Source organism: Podarcis vaucheri (genome assembly GCF_965113315.1).
Source record: "Podarcis vaucheri genome assembly, chromosome: 6".
NCBI lineage: Eukaryota > Metazoa > Chordata > Lepidosauria > Squamata > Lacertidae > Podarcis > Podarcis vaucheri.
In genome coordinates, this window is record NC_138764.1 from 63,385,514 (window position 1) to 63,405,971 (window position 20,458).

At 43.7% G+C, this 20,458-nt stretch overlaps 1 protein-coding gene across 3 annotated transcripts; it reads right to left on the reverse strand.

Annotated features, from left to right (window-relative positions):
- Nucleotides 1-8,599: 8,599 nt before the first annotated feature.
- On the reverse strand, nt 8,600-20,324 carry MED20 (mediator complex subunit 20). 3 transcript variants are annotated; one of them, XM_082227622.1, is made up of 4 exons: nt 19,907-20,324; nt 16,828-16,982; nt 13,078-13,331; nt 8,600-9,717 (listed from the first exon to the last, which is right to left on the reverse strand). In XM_082227622.1, exons 1-4 carry the CDS (start codon nt 20,239-20,241, stop codon nt 9,502-9,504), a joined length of 960 nt encoding a protein of 319 aa, XP_082083748.1. In that variant the 5' UTR covers nt 20,242-20,324; the 3' UTR covers nt 8,600-9,501. The 3 variants fall into 3 exon arrangements, with proteins under 3 accessions (XP_082083748.1, XP_082083749.1, XP_082083750.1); XM_082227623.1 differs by lacking the exon at nt 19,907-20,324 and adding an exon at nt 19,411-19,875; XM_082227624.1 differs by lacking the exon at nt 19,907-20,324 and having other exon boundaries at nt 13,078-13,326; nt 16,828-16,964.
- Between the last annotated feature and the right edge of the window lie 134 nt (nt 20,325-20,458).

The following is a 20,458-nucleotide window of genomic DNA, read 5'->3' on the forward strand; positions in this document are numbered from 1 at the left end:
GGTAAAGGTAAAGGGACCCCTGACCGTTAGGTCCAGTCGCAGATGACTCTGGGGTTGCGGCGCTCATCTCGCTCTATAGGCTGAGGGAGCAGGTGTATGTCCGCAGACAGCTTCCGGGTCATGTGGCCAGCATGACTAAGCCGCTTCTGGCAAACCAGAGCACTGCACAGAAACGCCATTTACCTTCCCACCAGCGCGATACCTATCTACTTGCACTTTGATGTGCTTTCGAACTGCTAGGTGGTCAGGAGCTGGGACCGAGCAATGGGAGCTCACCCTGTTGCGGGGATTCGAACTGCCGACCTTCTGATCGGCAAGCTGTAGGCTCTGTGGTTTAGACCACAGCACCACCTGTGTCCCATTTAAGTCTTTGTTCTTCTTTAAAAATGTTTTCTCAGATATGCAGAGAACATTTTTAAAATATCACAGTTTTAGAGCAGTTTCAACTTTTTAACACAATGGCAGGTAGTGATAAAATCTGTGATCCTGCTCCCAGGAGGCCGAGAAAATCCTCTTGGAGAAGTAGTGAAGTAGGAATGGAAGATTTGTTAAAAAGTGATTAGTTTAATAAAGCACTTCAATGGCAAACACTGGCAGTAAACTGAACCTTTGCTGGCAAAGTGGGAGAGGGGTGTCAACAGGAAACAGGGATCAAATCCACCCCACCGCAAATTATGGGCATATTCAGGATCAGCCCCCGGGGATTGCTTTTTCATCAAACAGCATATTTATTTAGTCTTAAGAATGCTGGTTTCTAAAAATAAGCTAACCAGGAAACAGCAGAAAGCAGCTGTTTTACATAAACTTGTGTGTGTGTGTGTGTGTGTGTGTGCGCACGCGTGTGCGGCATGAATTGCCTCAGCAGATACAAAAGACAAAAGATGGGGGGGGGGTCACCTTAAGCAGAAAACTCAGAGTGAGGTGATACAGCTGGGGAACACAACCTCTTCTCATGCTATCAAAGTGCCACAGTTTTACACAGAGGTGAATAATTTGACAGAATAGATCAGAAATTAAAGAAACTGATTTTTATTTGGAGGAGACACTTCATAACACTAAAGCATTATTCTGCTGTTTAAAACAAGCGGCTCAGGATCGAGATATGACCCATGGGATGTGTCAATATGCCCTACATTGTCTGAGGCCTCAAAGCAAGAAAAGATAGGTCACGATTGCCAGTCATCAAATGGATAAACTTTACTCTTTGCACGCACAGGGCAAAAGTCCCTCATGATACAGACTAGATAAAGTGGTGGTAGCTCCAGTGAATCCAAAACTCACAAGAACCATGTGAGGTAACAAGGATGCAGGGACTCCACTCACAGATTCATGACCCAAAATGGTGTACATTTTGCAGATGCATTGGTGCCTCTGGAAAATTAAGGTAACAGGTGGTTGGAATTCCACCCACATGACATTCTTCTGCCATATTAGCAGAGTATTAAAATGTAATGTATCCAGTGCAGCGCTAAACAACTCTTATGTCAGTGCAAGGACCTACAGTTGTGCAACAGGACTTTCTCCCCTACCCTGACTGGTCCCCCTAAAACAGCTCTGGTGGTTCTTTAGGTTCTTTGGAGCAGATCTGGGGAGCATGCAGAGTACTCAAGTGAGGAGAAGTCTTATCACACAAGCATAAATTCTTTTCCAGGCAGGACAGTTACTTAGCGCTACATTGGATGCAAGCTTGTTTTCAGACAGGGCCTGCAGCAAAAGACTTCAGCATGACCTTCATTGGCCATTCCCTAACAATGCCACTTCAGAGGTGCCAAAAGATGTGAGGTGGCCATCCATGAAGATAAGCTCCTTTAGGCTAACCAAGTCAGGGCATTGTCAGTCACCTCTTTGATTTTGAAGGACGAGCTACACATCGGCTAATAATATACTGACAATATTTTTATAACACTATACTGTACTATATCAAAATTCTTTAACAGAAGACATATAATATGTGCATGGAATCACAAACTATTAAGAATCAGATAAATGTTCCATAACCAGGAATGATAGGATTGGTAAGTACCTCTTTGATTTTGAGCATGTTTGTAAGTGCACTGTGGATTTTACTGAGCATTTTTCAGATCCTTGGTAGCAGTTTATTAGGAGCCATAAGAAGCCTAACTTTTAAAGGCCTGCCCCTGCTCCAAAGGGGTGTGTGTGTGCGTGTGTGTGTTTGCATATTCCAACTCCCAGGCAGTTACTGTTGTTTTCAAGTTGCCCAACAAGAAATGTACCCTGTAACCTGCAAAGTTTTAGGGTGCACTTTCTGACTTGTGTTTACTGGGCCTGCTGTTTACATGTTTTGTTTTTTAAACACACTATGCATTTTTAAAACTTTTTTTTTAAATGCCGGATACAAACCTTCTGAGCTCTGGAGCAGTAGTGGAAATGTTTAATGTAGCATAACAACAAGCGAATAAGCTGGTCCCCCCCCAAAAAAAAAAACACTTGAGGGAAGAAAGTATGCCAGCCCAGCCTCTCTTGTCACTCTGACTAAACTCCAAAGGCTGAGAGAGAGCAAAGAAGTCGCCTGGTTCTAAAAGGGACGACGGAGCGAAAGGAGGTGGAAGAAGAACCTCTGCGGTCTTTGTGAAAAACCTAACGATTTGTATTGGCAGTTAAGAGTGGGAAAGCCAGTTCAATCCTTGATCAGCAATGGCAAGAAGGACGGCGATCATCTGCGACTCTAACATTTCTAGGGGCGGGGAATTCCGCCCTCACTCCCAAAAACCTAAGAATGACTGGCCCGACAAGGTGGACGCATTCCTGGGGCCTCGTCCCCCTTCTCAATGGGTACTTGTAGACTGGAGGCGAAGGGCGGAGTTTCGTCGCCTTCTTCAGGCCTGGCCCCGCCCCTTATTCTCGGCTGCCACAGCAACGACCAAAATTATGGACAGGAAGGCGGCGGGGGGGGGAGAGAACCGACTGCCGGAGATTTCAGGGAAGCGCAAGTCCTTTGTGGAAATTTAAGGGCTTTTTTTATTTTATTCAGTCACCATTGTACACGAGGCGGCATGATTTAGTTTCTGTTTCTATAACAGGAGATGAAGAGCAGGCAGCCTTTCTAGCCCGTTCATTTTTTAAAAAGCATCGGGGAAGGGTTTTTTTTTGGGGGGGGGGTGTTAATTTTAATTACATTACAAAAGCTGATTCTAGCATCTGCCTCTATTTATGTAAGGCAGCCGAACTCTCTCCTGGCACCCAAAGCCGATAGCTCATCTAAGTGTTTGTTCACACAAAGATTCATATACTATAGTGTGCAATACACAATATGCAAAAGGATGCACAGAAGTGATCTCATCTGGGGTAGTTTTCCCCTACTATGATCTGGCTAATTATAGTTGCCTGCAGTAGGCTATTTCACTTGTTACATTAAACACTCTCTCATACATACACAAACACCATTGCTTTGCTGTTCTGGCCCAACAAAGGGTATTGATTTAGACCCTCGCCAGACTCCTGCTTACATTCCACTAAGCTTTATCCACAATTGGTCAGTTTCTACCGCTGACCTGCCAGCTTCCATCATGCCATGGCATGCTTTGTGGTAGCTCCACTTTGGGAACAGTCCAGCTCTCTTCCTCCCCTATATCAAAGTTCTAACCCAGGGTCTGGTATTTTTGAAATAAAAACGTGGCAAGACTAAGTGTAGATCTCTAAATTAGAACCCCCCCAACTGAGGACTGAAGGGGGGGGGGGAGAGACCTGCAGCCTGCTTTTGCAGTGAACAGTTGAGAGTAGCTGTCCCATGTTTTCTTCCATTTCTAGAATGCTATATGTGCCTTGGACGTTAGACTTATTCAATAGTAGCATCTTTCCTTGTGGTGAAGGAATGCTTGCAGAACCCACCAGCGCTTAGTTTGATGCAGTGCCATCGAAGGATGAAGGCAAGAAAATCCAGTTATATGCAGAACATTCAAAAAGGCTTTAAAAAACCTCTCAAGTGTCTTTTTATTTGTGTGTTTTCATTAGACATGCTGCTGAAAAACTGTAACGGCTGATTTTAAAGTAATGCTGCTTACTTTTGTATTTTTAAAATACAATTCAGTGACATAATTTTGCATTTATACCATTTGGGAGAATGTTATCAATAATTTAAATAAAGCAAATTTTACTACTGTATGTGGTCACAGGCAAAACAAACAAACTTAAGAAACCCCCAGACTTATTTGCATAATGTTTTATCCAAGGGGAAGGGCTGAGAGGGTGTAATTTATGAGTTGTGACAGTTTTAGTGGCAGTTAAATGGCTTTTCCTAGGGTCTTGAAGTACGTGAGAAGTTTTACCAGAATATCTCTACACTGAGGGCTTCCTTCAGTGTACCTGACAGTAACAGATTTTTCAACTGAGCAAGGATAGTTGGTGCTATATCTGAAAAATGGAGGCCAGTTCCACACATCTCATTATACTTCTCAAGGGGAAAGTATTGGGACATTAGTTGCTTGGATATGAACATTAATTAGTAACCCTTGCCTGAAATCTATCAAAATAATGCTAGCTGTAAACTTGGTTACCAACTCGGGTCAAGGCCTTGAATAAAATACAGTTTCTCTTTTCCTGTGTTGATTATATAGCCTCACAAAGCTCATCTGGCAATTTCATACCCTCCAATGTTTCCCCAATGTAAATAGCAACAGCCCATTCCATCATCATCATCATCATTTTATTTATACCCTGCCACTCTGGGTGGCTTCCAATATATATAAAAACATAATAAAACATAAAACATAATAAAACCCTCTATGCAGGACTGCCTTCAGATGGCTCAGGTGTCAGATAACTCCATATCCTCCAACGTTTCTCCAGTGAAAATAAGGACCTCCTACCATACTTTCCAACATTTCTCAGAATAGAGATGTCCTAAGGAAAAGCAGGACATTCTGGGATCAAATCCAGGACTGTGCCTGGATGATAGGGACACCTGGATGGTCTGCAACTTTGTTATATTTCTTACAAAAAGCTTGCCTGCCTGCTTATTTATTTATTTGAATATTCATTTAAATATGGCTGGAAGTCCAGGTACAAGCAGAATCTTAAGAGTAGAAAAGCACTTAGGTAAGCCATCCTCCTCTAGCTGAAGTCCCATTAGATATTGTGCTGTGTTCTAGCATAGCAGAGACCACACCTTGACCCTTTCCTGTGTGACAGCCCTGCAGGTCTTTGAAGATTTGCTATCGTGTCCCCTCATAGTGTATACTTAACGAGATTTTAAAAACATGAAGTGATTTAGAAATGCTTTTAAATAAATATATGTGGGTATATTAACAAGCATTAAAGAGGCCTCCTGGCCCGCTCACAGGTCCTTTATAAGACCAGTGGTAACAGTTGGCAATGGAGAATATTAACCACTCTCAATTTTACCTGTGGACTGCCCAGATTTTAATTTGCTCTGAACTATTTTAATATGCATTTTAACTAATTGATTGCCTGTTTTTATGTTTTTTGTATACTGTCTTAATTTCATGTTAGCTGCCCTGAGCCTGGCTCCGGCCGGGGAGGGTGGGGTACAAATAAATTATTATTATTTATTATTATTATTTATTCAGAAACTTCCAAACTCTGATGTAGTTGAATGCATACTTTGGTGTTTATTTACAAAAACCAGCTCGGTGAGAAAGCTTGATTTTTGCCAAGTAAGGCCCCAATCCTGCACATTCCGGCTTATTCATGACTGTTACAGTACTGCTGGGCGATGTTAGATGTTGCACATTGTGATGTATCACCAGCCAGACATTGCGGTTTGGCGATGAAGTGCAATGTTGAAACAAGCTGCGTTGGCCCCAGCCAGCTAGATGCAGGGTGAAAGTGCCGCAGCTTTCGCCACCGGAGCTGGGGCCCTTTCACCCCAGTGCCTTGCAGGCTAGGGCCAATGCAGCTGGCCCAGGCCACTACTCAGCTGGGGGGGGGGCTCCCCACTCCCCTCAGATTGCTCAGATGGGGTGGGGGGAGGCTTCTTCCACCCCTCATCTGAGCGATGCAACGCCACAGCAGCATCGGGCTTCGCACAGCTGTTGTGTAGAAAAAGCGCCCCCCCCAACTGAGCAATACGATGCTGTTGAGGCGTTGTGGTTGCTCTGATGGGGGGACAGTTTCACAGAGCCCCCACCCCACTGCTGGCTTTGGCAAGCCAGCGCCGGACTGGGGGCTCCGTTAAATGCAGCTTGTCTCTCCCTCTGCCCCGTATGAGGGCAGACTGCGATGTCTTTTTCACTCAGCGGTATATTGCTGGTGAAACCACCGCTCTTCTGAGTCCCTCTGCTAGCAGCACCCCCTGGATGAAGTTGCGCTGCTAGCAGAGAAACTCACAAGCGGTGATATACCACTGAGTGAAACCAACATCTGCTCCTCATACTGGTCCTGGGCGATATATCGATATATCGCCCAGGCCCATCTCACAGAAGCTAATGTTTCTCCTCCCCCCCCCCCACCTCACCACGCAAACACATTTTAGAACAGAGGCTTATGTTAACTCCTTTAAAAGGCACAACATCAACAAGCCAAAGGTCTGAGCCTTGAACACTTACCCATTGTAGTTAATCAGTAAGCACGGGAATCAAAACTTATTAAAGTCAAATGAAGTATAGTTCATAGATCAGGTTCAATTTGGTTATTAATATGTTAAATTTACTTGCAGTACAAACCATTTTCCGCACATGTTATGAATCAACTTGTCAGATCTTTCTGGGCTCATAGCCAATGGATTGGATTGAAAATACCAAGAAGCTTTTCTAAGTGCCTTAATGTTTAGATATGCAGGCTTAAGAAATGATTGCCTACCAATAAAAATCATATGTAATTAATAGCTTTGGCAGAATTTCTTTGTAGGCAGTGAATAACAGTGATCATTGTATTTCCTTATTATTTGTATAGTTCTAATGTTTTCTAGCAGCTGGAGGTCAATGGATCAAATATAATTAGTGCTGCAAGTCAAAGTAAATATTCTCCAGTCAAACTTATAACTTGCTTTTTGCAGAATGCAGTAGATGTGTTATATAGTTTTTACAACTTTGCCCAAATGCAAATTCTGATTACCAATAGCTTTCTTTTAAATGATCAATCTGCACGTAAGTTGGGAGAAAGTTTAACATACAATTCAATGGACCTGGATCCAAAAAGTACTATTTGCATTTTGTTCAGAGCAGGAATACAGAATTTCCCCCTCTGACTCTCCAAAAAAGTCCCCTTCCAATCCTGTAAATTAAACATTCTGCCTCACATGCAGTAAAGGCACTACATTTTCAGAGTTTACATTTTGAACTTGCAGCAGAATCCATATATGGGCAGAAATGAAAAGCAGTTGCTACCATGCACTCTTCACTCAGTTAAGTTGGGGCGAAGGAAAGAGAAGTGTTTGATTTTTCCAGTGCTGTATTGAAAAACAAGGAATCACTGTGGCAAACCACATTCTGGACTTCTTTATCTCTCTCTCCCCCCCCCCCCGCCCCCCACTGTGCCATATGCCACATTATGCACACAGCAGCCTGATTTGCATGTCATAGTAAGCCAAAATATGGCTTATCAGGGAATGTATGGCTTATTTAGGGAAGTTTTTAATGTTTGATGCTTTATCGTGTTTTTAATATTCTGTTGGGAGCCTCCCAGAGTGGCTGGGGAAACCCAGCCAGATGGGAGGGGTATAAATAATAAATTCTTCTTCTTCTTCTTCTTCGGACCTCACAGCTGCTTTTCTCCTCCCCAGTCTCTTTTAATCTCAAGCTGCACCGAGTTAGACCAAGGTTTGACTTACTGCATCATCTGAACTCAAGTTTGTAGTAAAGCGTTCTCCTCACTAATTATCCAAGGTTTGTTCTAGGTTTACAGATTGTAGCTAGTTGGGCAGAGAGCTAAACCATGACCCCAGGTACAGAAAACAGACTGGGCTCCTCCTCAGGTCTTTTTTACTTCCATGCCACACTAAGCTAAGGCAAAGTGGCTGTCGCCTCCTCTCTGGGAGCCTACATATTTGCACTAAGCCATGTTTGGCTTAGTGTGATCTGTGAACCAAAACTCACACAAGGCACATCCCTTTTTCATCAAAATGTGTTTTGGATCACCAAGAGTGGTTGGTACTCTGACTGGCGCTATGTACCCTACAAAAATTAAAGCAAAATATCCTTCCCCCCCCCCAAATACTCCGCTTCCCCTTCAATACATTTCAGGGCAAGCATGTCAATGTTAATGGGCAGAAATGCTCCCATAGTCCTTATGATAACCACTTATTTGCCACAAATAACTCCTACCTCTGCCTTCTGCTCCCTCCTCAACTGCCATGCACAATAGTTATACGCTGTGTAGTTTCAACAGTTTCAACAGTACCAAATGTATTGCTATCTCAGCACAATGGTGGCACAAATTTCCATTACTGGAGCACAGGTACAGAGTTTCCTTACCTGCACACTATTACAAGGATCCTGGGGCTGAAGCCTACAGCCTGTTGCTACTACACAGAATAGCACAATACCAGGCTCATACACAAATAGGTCAGGGTGAAGGGGGAGGCAATTGTAAGGCTGGGGGGGGGGGCGGGGAGGTTTACACAGCCAGTCCAAATTCTTTATCAAGATTTGGACTCCGTTAATAAAGAAGAGAGGGTCCTAGATTAGTTTTGTGTTTGTTTTTTTTTAATTTGGGAAGCTTTAAATGCAGTAAACACAACAAACTGTAGAAGTAACAAAACATAACAAGTTTTAAAACACAAACAAATACAATAAGGTGAAAAGGTTATGCATTTTTTAATATCATCTTCAAAAGATAATGATGCCTTAGTGATTTTGACTGATTTTGCTCTGTACAAGTTTTGCACTGTCAGGGCTTTTATCTGTTCCAGCAGAAAACATTAGTCAGGAAGGCAGAGAAATTAAGCCCTAAGACTTCAGTGAAATGAACCTAAAGCCCAAACATTTTATTCCTCTCAAATGCTTTTTGAAGACAGTGAGATGTCAATAACTTAAACACAGATAGGCCAACAGATAATTTATCTTGCTTGCTTCAATGAGATATTACATTTCAACCCAAAATATAAATCTCCCACAAATTATAGGATAAAATCTACAACATTAATATGCAAAATTAAAGTTCCTTTAATAAAAGCCATATTAACATATTTTCACTCTCATAGAAATTTCATGTTCACTCGTAGCCAGTCAAGGAAATCAAGGACCCCCAAAGCCCATTCTCCTGTTTATATGCAATTTCAACCTGTGCTCCTTCAAGATGATTGTTTTCCTCTAGTTTCCACTCAGGGGCAGGAATCTTGCTTCAAGAGCGGGAGGCAGATCTCTGAGATAGCAGTCTAAGGCAAAGTATGCCATTATTATAAGAGAGGCATACCCCTGGAGGTTTGAGATGAGACAGAATTAATTCTACCTCTCTTAGGGAGACAGACTGCATTGATTTAATGGGAAACAATTGCGATCTGGACTACTGGGATGGAACTGCAATTTCAACCGACTATTCAGCAAACTGATTGCTCCCGTGAAAGAAGGCCTTACGAAGCTTTCCTCATCTGATTCCTGCGACAGGCACCTGCTGCTGCTTGCGAATCTTGTTGAAGAGTTCCATGTACTGGACCATTGTGTCGGCCGAGCTGTAGATACCGTCGTGCTTATTGCCAAACACAGAAGGGATTCCGGGAGCGTGGCTTCCCATGAAGCTTTGCATGAACTCCATTAACAGGCTCCAGCAGTCGTTGGCTACCACACACGGACAGTATTCCACCTGGCAACAGAAACAAAAGCTCTGAAGCAGCCAGCAGCCAACAAGAACTCTCCAGCGGGCAGTTACGATTCCATCCCAACCTCTCAAAAAGCATAATGTTTAGTAGCAGTGGAGAGGCTCACCCGTTCTTTGCAAGAAAGATTGCTGGGGGTTAAAGGAGATCGTGAAAATCCTGAGGCACTTGAAAACTTTCAAGTAGACACTCTCGAGCTCGAGCTCTATTTAGGGTTGTATCAAACATTGCTGTTTCGTTCAAGCAGCAGATTTTCATTTGTACTATGGAAATGTCCTCTCCGTTGCAGCCCCCACCCCCATGTACCCTCAAAATCTGCTCCATATAGTTGCGGGGCGCTCCAGAATAGATTTTGGAATCACATAGTGTGAGGAAAGGGAACTCCCACTGTGCAAACAGAACTCTGGTCATGCAGCAGTGGCTACAACAACCCTTAAGCTTGCATGGGCTTATCACTGCAAGATTAGAATAAATGCCAAAAGCAAGGGCAAATTCAGTGCCTTTTTGGGGTGGAGTCCAGAATACTGGAAGTGTGAATATTATAAAGCAACCCCCTTCTTTCTGACTCATAGCAATTTTTTTTTATTATAAATAAGCGTAAGACTAAAATTAGCCAAAGTCACAAAACGTTTGCTCATGTCACAAATGTTGTATTAATTCTGGATTCTGATCAAATCCAGGCTTTGGCAAACCTCTCGGGGGTGGGGAGAAACGGTTCCAAAGTGGAGGAATTGCCAGTCAAGTTACCTCCCTCTAGGATTTTACTGTTCATCCTCAGCAGATGGAGACACAGCTCTCAGCTGATTAGAGATCATTACTGAACCCAGAGGTGGAAGTAATATTTATACAGTATAGCTACAATTCCTAGGTAATTGACAAAGTGACACAGCAAATAAGTACTAGGTAGCAAAATGAAAGTCTCAGCTTTTCCAGCATATGCCTTTGGTTCTGATCACTGGATCATGCCTTTGGCTGAGATCATCAAGGCCACCTTGTCATTTGTTTTAATTGGCATTCATTGCACAACAAAGGTTTAACGCTACAAATCCAAAAGAAAAGCTTTGTGTAGGTTTGTCTATGTTCAGAGCTTGCTACCCACTACCCATTCAGTTCTCCATAGGCATTGGACTAGCCTTGTTTAAAAATCAAAACCATGCCCATAAATCGGCATAAACAACTCAAATTTAATTTGTGAATCACACCCTCTCAAATGCATTTTGATTAGTTCAGAACCAAAGACAGCACATCCTGTTCACAGGAAAAGGTTTCATCTGTAAACATTAGGTCTTTGAAAATACTTTTAAAAAATTGTTGAAATTAAAAGACCTAACTGTCTGGATTGCCGAGCCAAAGTTCAATTAGTAACACAACCTCCATTCTAACAAATGGATTACACTTTGAGCACAGGTGTAATATGCCAAGAGACTCTCCTGTCAACAATTCTGTTGTAGCATTCTGCGTTAATGGCAGTTTCTGGACCAAGCACAAGGGAGACTCCATGTAGAGTATATTCAAGTAGGGCAGCCTTGAAGTTACCAAGGTGACCCAGTGCAGGATTGCTTTTTTCCTTCAGAGGGAGCGCAACCCCATCTGTAGCAGGCAATGGACCAGCTTCTCAGACACAAAAACCACTCGCCCACAGAGCCTCTTTCTTGCCAGGATTCAGGCTCATCTTATGCCCTCTCATTCAGCCCACCATTGCATCCAGACACTGGCCCAGGATCTTCACTGCCTCTTGCTTTTAATGCTATGGACAACGAGAGCTGAGCGTCACCAGCATATTGATGGCACCTTGCTCCATTTGCCCCAGTGATAGCCCCTAATGGCATCAGAGATAGAAATGGCAATGTCTGAATCTAGCAGTGTAAAAACAGCCACCAACACACACACACACACACACACACACACACACACCCCATTACACTGCTCCAAGACCACTCAACTTCTGGGGCACTGCCATAAACTCCAAGATAGCACTGGTATGCATTAGCTTTTTAAAACGTCTTGAGGAAAAGCAGCAGCGGACTCTGCTCGGGCACTGACAACTGCCCAAGGATGTCACCCCACTGACACTAGGCTTTCCCTCAACTGAAACAGCTCAGTGACCTTGAGCTGTCAGCTGTCTGAATCTGCTCCGCTAAGAATTGCCCATCCATCCATTCATTTTTCATGAACTAGGCATATATTCGCCCCCTAAAAAGCTCATGTTATACAAAGCCTACAAAGCACTCTATGGAGAACAGTTACACAGGTAATGTGCTACAAATGGTGCTTAGTAAGCTCACTGTAACGGGATCACTTCTTTTAAAGCCTGTGTGCCAAGCAAATCAACCATCATGTGAACCCTCAGGTTGAAATAGTCACGGCTTTGCATAGAGATAAAAGATCATGAAGGGAAAGACAGGCTTCTCAGCATGTGTGGAGAAAAAAATGAGCACAACATAGCAATTCCCTTTTTGAGATACAACCACTTAACCAAAGTGGGGTGGGGTGGGGGTCTGGACAGGGCAATATGGGAAGGGTCTGTGTAGGTATCATTAACCCTGGACCACCCTGGTGCCCTGCCTGTGTGCACACCCAGCTGCATGCTCTGAGGGGAGAAGCCAGGTACTGTTATGTCCTATGGAAGGCCTGGGGAACCTGTGGCACACCAGATGTTGTTTGACTCCAGCTTCCAAGAGCCCCAGTTAGCATGCAGTCCACACCACCAAAGGCCCACAAAGACCGTCTCACCTCCTAGATACTTATTAGATATGTTTCCTGATTCAGTAAACTGTTAGCTATACCTGTACTGAGCTGGAGCCGTGCAATAACGTATTTTTCACTCTATTGGACGCACCGGACCATAGGATGCACCGGATCCTCTAAGCCAAGGTGCGTTCTGTGCGTTCAAGGTGCATTCACCCGAAGCCTTCGGAGCCCAGCGGGAGTTCCCACTGGGCTCTGGAGGCTTTGGGTTCCTTTCGACCTGCTCTTTGGGGCTGGCGGGGAGGGGGAGTGCTGCTTCCCCCCACTGCCAGCCCCAAAGACCAGGTCGGGGAACAGCGGAGGAGGAGCGCCACCTTCCCGCTGTCCCCCCAGCTTGTGGGGCTGGCAGTGAGGAAAGCAGCACTCCCACCGAGCTCCCAAGGCTTGCGGATAGCTTCCTGAAGCCTGGAGAGCGAGAGGGGTCGGTGCACACCAACCCCTCTTGCTCTCCAGGCTTCAGCGAAAGCCTGCATTCGCTCCATAGGATGCACACACATTTCCCCTTCATTTTTGGAGGGGGAAAGTGCGTCCTATAGAGCGAAAAATACGGTATATTACTTCATATGCTGACTTCCCCCCTGCTTAAGGAGCATCCTTACCTCCACTGATATACCACGGGCGCTGGGCCCCATGGTAACAGTGCCAATCTTCACCAAGAAATCGCAGTATTGGTACCGGGTTCCCCGGCTCTCTATCTTGTTCCCTTTGGCATTCTGAAAGAAGCCTTTCAGCTTCACCATAAGCACGTCAAAGTTGGCATCCGCTATGAGGCAAGGACCATTTTCAAAGAGAGCGAAGCAGCTGAGGGGATATTCGGAATTGTGCATCACATACATCAGCTTGGCAGCCTGCCCTGAAACAAGAGCAGCATTACTTTCACTTCAAGGTTGTTATTCCTTCCCTCTTAAGATGCTTTAAAATGAAACATCTGTTACATTTTCCTTTGTCTCTTTGCTGCTTGACAACCACTGGGGCTGTTACAGAATCTCTATGCCGCGCGGGTCGCTGAATGGCTTTTCCAGGCTAGCAAAACACAATCAATGTTATTTTACTTAAAGAACCACGATCTTGAGATAAATGAGCATTTGTTCTTTCTAGAGTATATACTTCAGATACACATCCGCTTAACCTCCTTACAAAAGTACACTCAACAACATTCTTTGGCAAAATGGAGAGAAAAGGGGTTCGACTATAATTTGAACTACAACAGTCACTGCAAAAATCTTCAGAAGCCTAATTAATCTATTGTGGCACAGTACTACACAGAGCACAATGAACACAAGACATGGGATTGTATCCAGTGTTGCAGCTCTATTGGCACAATGGACTTCTGCACACACAACAGAGCTTCCTCTCCCTCTCTGGTCTCCTCCTCCATGATCTCTGGCTCCTCATGCACCTTCAAAGTCAGCGCCAGAGGGTTGGGGACAGGATAGGGTTGCCACATTTCAAAAAGTAAAAACCAGGACACCCCAAAAGTTGTTGAACTTTTTTTGGACAAACCCAGGGAAGATCCGGACGTATGGCAGCCCTAGGCCTAGGGCAGGAGGACAGGAAGAAGTCCTGCACCAGGAGAGCTCACTCTTCCATGTCCACCTCTGGTAGGTCAGGGACAGCAGGGGAAAATGCTGCCTTTTAGAACTCAGAGGTACTTCGGTAAGGAACAAAATACGTACAGTGCTTCCAATCCTTCCCCTTCCACTGGAGTGGGAGGGGTGGGGGAAATGCTGCCCTCAGCGTCACCTCTAAGGAGCACATAGAATGTTTTGTCTCCCCAACTCAGCGCTGAGATCGGGAGACAAAGACCAAGTTGTAGGGGCTGGGAAGCTACTTCCTGTGGCTTGCTGGGCTGAATCCAGTCTGCAGGCTAGCCAGCCCTGCATTGTAGCCATGCCCAAGTAGACATTAGCACTAAGATCTGCATCTCTGTTACGCTCCAGAGAAAGTTTGCCAATCCCCCTTAAAATGAAGGGATTAAGCTGATCTGATCAATGGATCAATTTGGTAATAGCAAACGTTGGTCCTACTGTACCAGTGGGAATTGTACCAGGCAAAAACGATGCTTTTGGTCCACAATTTGCAGGATTTGGGGTATATTTGTGGCCTATTTCTTTCCAGTTTTGAGTGGTGTGGGTTGTAATAGACCTGTCTTTTATATATGTTTGGAATGGATGTGATTTTAGACTTCTGTTTTTATACCTGATTTTAATGTCTGTAATGTAAGTTGGTCTGGGATGTTAGCAACTGATGTAACTGTCCCCTGTGCTGCAACTCTTTTAGGATTCCAAATAAGATGCATCTTTATAACTAATCTAAATGAGGCTTTAGAAATACCTCTTTAAAAAATCACTGCAGGGTTTCTCTCCAGATTAAACTAGTAGTAATACAGGCAGCCTAATCCGATCTATTTTTAATTCAGATGCTCACTGTCACTGGGTTTAATAGGGCTTACTCCCAGATATGCTTACAGTACAGCTCTAGTGGTGTTTTGCTGTTTTTCCTCCACAGTTTTAATGTGCTTAGTGAAAGCCAGGAGTAGGGCATTGATTCAAGCCCTACTGAGGAACTGCAGAAATATATGTATCTCCATGCTAGCAATCATAGATCCAGCCATGTTTATGAACCTGAGGCAAAAGGATGGGTGCCCAAGCACACTGCTGACATCTAGAGGGAAAAATAATTAACTTATGAGAAAAGTGGCAAAGAACATTTGCTGGCAATCCAGAACGGCAAACTCTCTGAGCCATATTCCACGGTGATGAGGAATACACTGAACGTTTCCAAGTTCCTTCAGGAAATCTGGCTCTGTAAAACCTCAGCTCTGCTAATTATCTTCCAGATGAATTTAATTCAGGTCTAACAAGCATCACATAGCTTGTAAAATATGTTTTGCTTAGATGAATGGAACCTTGAATCAATCAAATGTCATTTGGAAGACACAAAGATTGTTGAAATGTTCATTTGTCAACAAGTTTTTGTGTAAAAGTTTCTTTCAAAGACTTACTTGCAGGGTTTATCTGATGATGCTAAAAGTGCTTGATGCTAGTGGGTTGGATCCTGACTAATGATACAAAGGTCCACTGAACTTTGTTTCCGCTGCAGTCAATGGAACAAGCAAGGATGCTGAAAAGGGTGTGTGTGCGCAAAGTGGTACATCTATACCAGCCCAAAGCCAGTGGAGGGTGGGTATACTCTGAGATTTTAGATTTTTTAAGTAAGTCTCAGTCCCTTTTAGAACAAAGATTATGAAGCAAAATGTACAGGTGCCATTCAAAACCATTGCTTTGTGAGATATGAACCCACTCTGATCGCTGAGTGCTAGAGAGAAATTTAGATTCATACAACTGGAAGAGAAGACCCCCAAACGATTTCAAAATTACCCAGGAAGTCCTTCCTTCATTGTCCAGAGACTTCCTTGGCCACTTTAAATTTTTCTCTCTAAATTCCTACAATGGAGATGAGAGTGGTTCATATGGAAGTGATGTCTCATATTCCTTAGTAGAGAACTGATGGTTCCAAAAGTTAGCGGCAAAGACAGGACTTCATGTTCTTTCTGACTCAGGTTCAATTTAATGCCAAAACTGATATTTTTCTGAGTATGTGTGTGTGTGTGTGTGTGTGTGTGTGTATATATATATATATATATATATATATATATATATATGCAGGTTTTGGTGTCTTCGGGTGTCTTCCCGTGTAAGAGTCGGGGTGTCTGTGCGACGTTTCGACGAGGTCTCACTCGTCATCAGACCTCGTCGAAACGTCGCACAGACACCCCGACTCTTACACGGGAAGACACCCGAAGACACCAAAACCTGCATTCCTGTACCCGTGAAAATCTACGAAAGCATATATATATATATATATATATACCCTGCTAATACAAATACAAATAAAATCAATCATTAGTATATCGATGTTACAGGGGCTAGATACTGTGTTTGAGAAAGCACGAGTTACAGCCCTGCAAAGTACTCCAGTGCTGCCGTACTTTTTTTTCTTTTTGCGGGGTGGTGGGTGGGGGGGGAGAGTAATGCATGACACCCCTGCAGTGTAGTCCAGAACTGTTGGCGAGCCTCTGAATGTGTTAGATTTATGTATTTATTTAGGGAAATGCAGTTAAGGCCACTGTACCGGCAACATGGTTTGTGAGAGGAGAATTAATTAAGCTTTTCCATCCTTGGGGGGGAAATAGGGAGATTCTTGAGGATGGGTTGTTGCTACTTGCATAAACACTAAAATGGGTACACCCGTGTTAAGGGCTCAAATCCTTTTTTGGTAAATAAAAAGAATGAACAGTAGCGGCTTGACCTGCTGTAGATTTAAATTGTAGAAAATTAAATGCGTACCTTGATTGCCCATTGTGGAGGGTGCAGTGTGGTACGTTTCGCAGTCTACACAAAAGGTCCCCTGTTTCTCTGCTCCAAGCAGCTCAAGCTTTCTTGTTAAAATTTCAACTGTTTGCTGGACACTCTTCCCCTCCGTCACTGGCATCTGGGAAACACTAATACAGGAGAAAGGATTTCAACAACAAAAAGGCTCCAAAACTTCATTGATCAGAATCACAGCCACTATGTACTTTAGTTCTTTATATGCTACTCAAGGAAGCCCATGTTTGTAACATCTTTATTGCCAATATTAACATAGCACTACCAGTGCATATGACCCCTTTGCAAAGTAGACTGTAGTAAAAACAAATTTAAGTTGTTATATATCTATTTTTAATTGCTAACTGCTTTGGGATGTTTCATGGGCAGTGATAAACAAGTAAAAAAAACAAAAAATTGTCTGCCCCGAAAGGCTTACCATCTAAGTTTCAATACCGTGGGAGACATACCTGGTTTTTGTTGAATATCACATACTTTATCTCAAGCCACTTCCAAAAACCCAAATAATTAATAAATGGGGACTTATGTATATAGGCTAAACTGACATGGAAGAATGTTGAGTGTTAACTCAAGCCACAAAAATTCTCATACTGTGTGGAATCTGCTTTATAACCAAGAGCATTCTGTAACTACAAATACAGACTTATTAATAGTTACCGTACTTGCAATAGTTACAGCTAGGAAGACAGACTGGAAACTAGAAGAGAGTTGCTGTTCTCCCACTGGCTGTGTTGATATGCCACAAGTAACTGAGGTACTGCAAGTGTGTGAGTAAACATTTATGGCCTGATAACTTTTATGTTATTTGCAAGGCTGTATAAAGCATTTGAATGAGAGTGAGAGTGAGGTAGACCAGACAAAATCTGCTTGTTTAAGATGTTTTCCTACACACCTTGAATGTGCCATGCACTGGGTATCACTGACAATGAGGTGCAAAACTAAACACATTGACAATAATTTATTCAGTTGGTTGTCAAGGCTGGTAGACGTACACACACACTTGTAATAGTGTACTAGTGAAGAAACACACATTTAGCATAGACACAATTTTTACCATTTTAAAAATGTTGTATGGCTGGTCTAGGTTGTTAGAAGTGAAATAAGATACACAGTGTTTTTTCTTTGTTTCAAATCTGCCCACTTACTAAGATTATCACCCATGGTCCTATCTGAGAGCTCCAACTTTGAAGCGTAGACAAGACCTTCTCATGGGCATGCCCAGGCTGAGGAAGAAATATTTGCTTGACACCTCTCTTTTTTAACTAACGTTGGTCCCAAGGTAAAACTGTTTTATTTGAAAGAGTTTTTCATCTTAGATAGCATAAGGATGCTTTTGTTGTTTATATTTGCTAGCTCTTGAGACTGATGTGTTGCATTTGGTTTGTTTTTTGTTTATGTACCACTGGGAGGAACGCAGAGAGAAGAAACACCATGGTGTCCTGGCAAAGCCAGATGCTTTCATCTGCCCCACCTGCAGTAAAACATGCCTCTCCCTTATCAGTCTCTACAGCCACATGTGGCACTGTAACTCTCCAGTGGTCCTGCCCTTACATGAAAAGAAGCCCAGTGCAGCAATAGTATCATAAAAACACTGTCATGAAAATTAATTTTTAAAAGTCAGAAACGTTCTAGTTTATAAGCATTCTAAAAATAGTTTAAAAGCAATAGCCTGATCTCAGCTAACGATTTCAGGATTTCCAGGAACGGTATCTTTCAGCCATCCATCAGCTCAATAAAGACGAATCTTTTCAAATTCCTCCTAAAAGTCAATAATGAGGGAGGGCATTTCACAGGTAGGGAGGTGCCACTGAGAAGGCCCTGCAATGAATCAACAATAACCCAGCAGCCCCCAGTTGTGGCACTAGCTACTTCAATATGTATATTTTAATTGTAGTATAAAAATATTTTTTATTGTTGTCTATATTTTTACATCATTCTCCTGTAAACTAGTGTGCAAAGGCTAGCTATTTTAAATTAATTAGAGTGCAATCCAAACCACAACCAGTGCCTGTCCCCCTCAAGCTGGTGGGGGAAAGAAGGGGGCAACTTGCTGTGTCAGCCTGGAGCTAGCACAGCAGTCAGGCTCAATTCTGTCATGTGATGGCAGTGGGGCTGTTTCCGGATCCAGCTCAGCCCTTCCCCAGAACTTCAAGGAGGCTTGGATTGCTATGCCCGTAATACTGAACTCTCTGGATTCTCACGGGGATAAAATGGGGAAAGAGAACTGTGTTTACCACTTTAACAAGCAGCACTTGCCACCTTGGAAGAAAGGTGGACTTGAAATAAAATACTAAAAATCTGTAATTTATATATCTAAAGGTAAGTCAACAGCAATAATTGACCAGATCCCAGATGACCCTTTGGTAGACTTCATTGTCCATTGTCTTCTCCCTTTTTATCTCCTGCCTTGAGTTTCCACCTAGGTTTAGAGGATGTGTTACTAATGGGGCAGCCTAGCTAGATGGGCAGGGTATTAATTATTATTACTGAATCCAGGGCAGGGGTGCGGTGAAGATGTGGTGGTACCAGCAAGCGCATACTTGCCTACATCCAGCCTCTAATGTCAAATGCATCCACCCAAGGATCCTGACTCTCTGCGTCCTTCATCTTCTCAGCCTGAATGTCACAAACCGATCTCCTCCTTTCTCATAATCAGGCAACTGCCTCGGCTATTGCAACAACCCCCCGTTTGCGGGGACACGCAATTCGTTCACACAGCCAGGTCACCTACTTACACCCCCTCCCCCCCGCTGAAGGCTTCTCAACGGCAGTTGCATCTATCTGAACAACCCTGCCTCCTCCTGCTGCTGCTTCACGAGCATCTCGACTCGCCTTGTCTTTAAAGCGCCGGTAACCCAATTCTACTACAAAACCCGCCGTTCGCGTGTTCACACGTTACAGTTCTAAAACCTATCCTTCCCCAACTCCTTTTCGAAGTCTTTTCGGCTACTGATCGTCTCCCATCAAGCACCACCAACCTGCTACAAACTCTGCGGCAGCATTTTGCAAATGAATCAATACCCGAGTCAAAATGCCGTACCAGGTGACTCCCATGCTTCCGACGGCCTCCGCGAGAGACAGGGGGGTAGTCCTTGCAAAAGAAAAAGAAAAGATGGATCGCGGCTCCAAGGCGCTTCCCTCCTGCCCTTTTAAATGCGTGCAGAGAATGGTCTTCGGGGCGTCTGCACAGGAGCCTCCTTGCCGGAACAGGGACGAAGAAACAGCCTCGCCTTCCACGCTCTCACAGAAGAAAGCCAAAAGGAAGTGATGCAACCGAGCTGAGAAAGGCCCCATCCAGAACCAGCCACCTGGTGCTCCAAGCAGGTAATGCAGAAGCATAGTCCAGAGAGGAGCAATGGGCATCTGTGAAGCCATCCTGCCCGAGATCCGGGTCTGGATCAGTACCTGGATGAAATGGGACCAGAAGGAAACCCCCCACGGTGGAAGAAAGGCGGGATTTTTTTTAAATTAAAAAATATAAAATAAATAAGCGCTACAGCTATAAGCCATAGTATGAACTGAGTGGGATTTTGGTCTGCAAAACCAAACCAGTCTCAGCGCCAGCTCTAACCTGCGATGATATTGCAGGGTC

What these genes read in the sequence shown, in the direction of transcription:
- MED20 (XM_082227622.1), bottom strand. Translation starts at nt 20,241, where the DNA reads ATGGCTTCACAGATGCCCATTGCTCCTCTCTGGACTATGCTTCTGCAT. An exon ending in CTCCACAATGGGCAATCAAG is followed by an intron (nt 13,332 to 16,827) that starts GTACGCATTTAA and finishes CTCTTGTTTCAG; the next exon opens with GGCAGGCTGCCAAGCTGATG. An exon ending in CCCGTGGTATATCAGTGGAG is followed by an intron (nt 9,718 to 13,077) that starts GTAAGGATGCTC and finishes TTCTGTTGCCAG; the next exon opens with GTGGAATACTGTCCGTGTGT.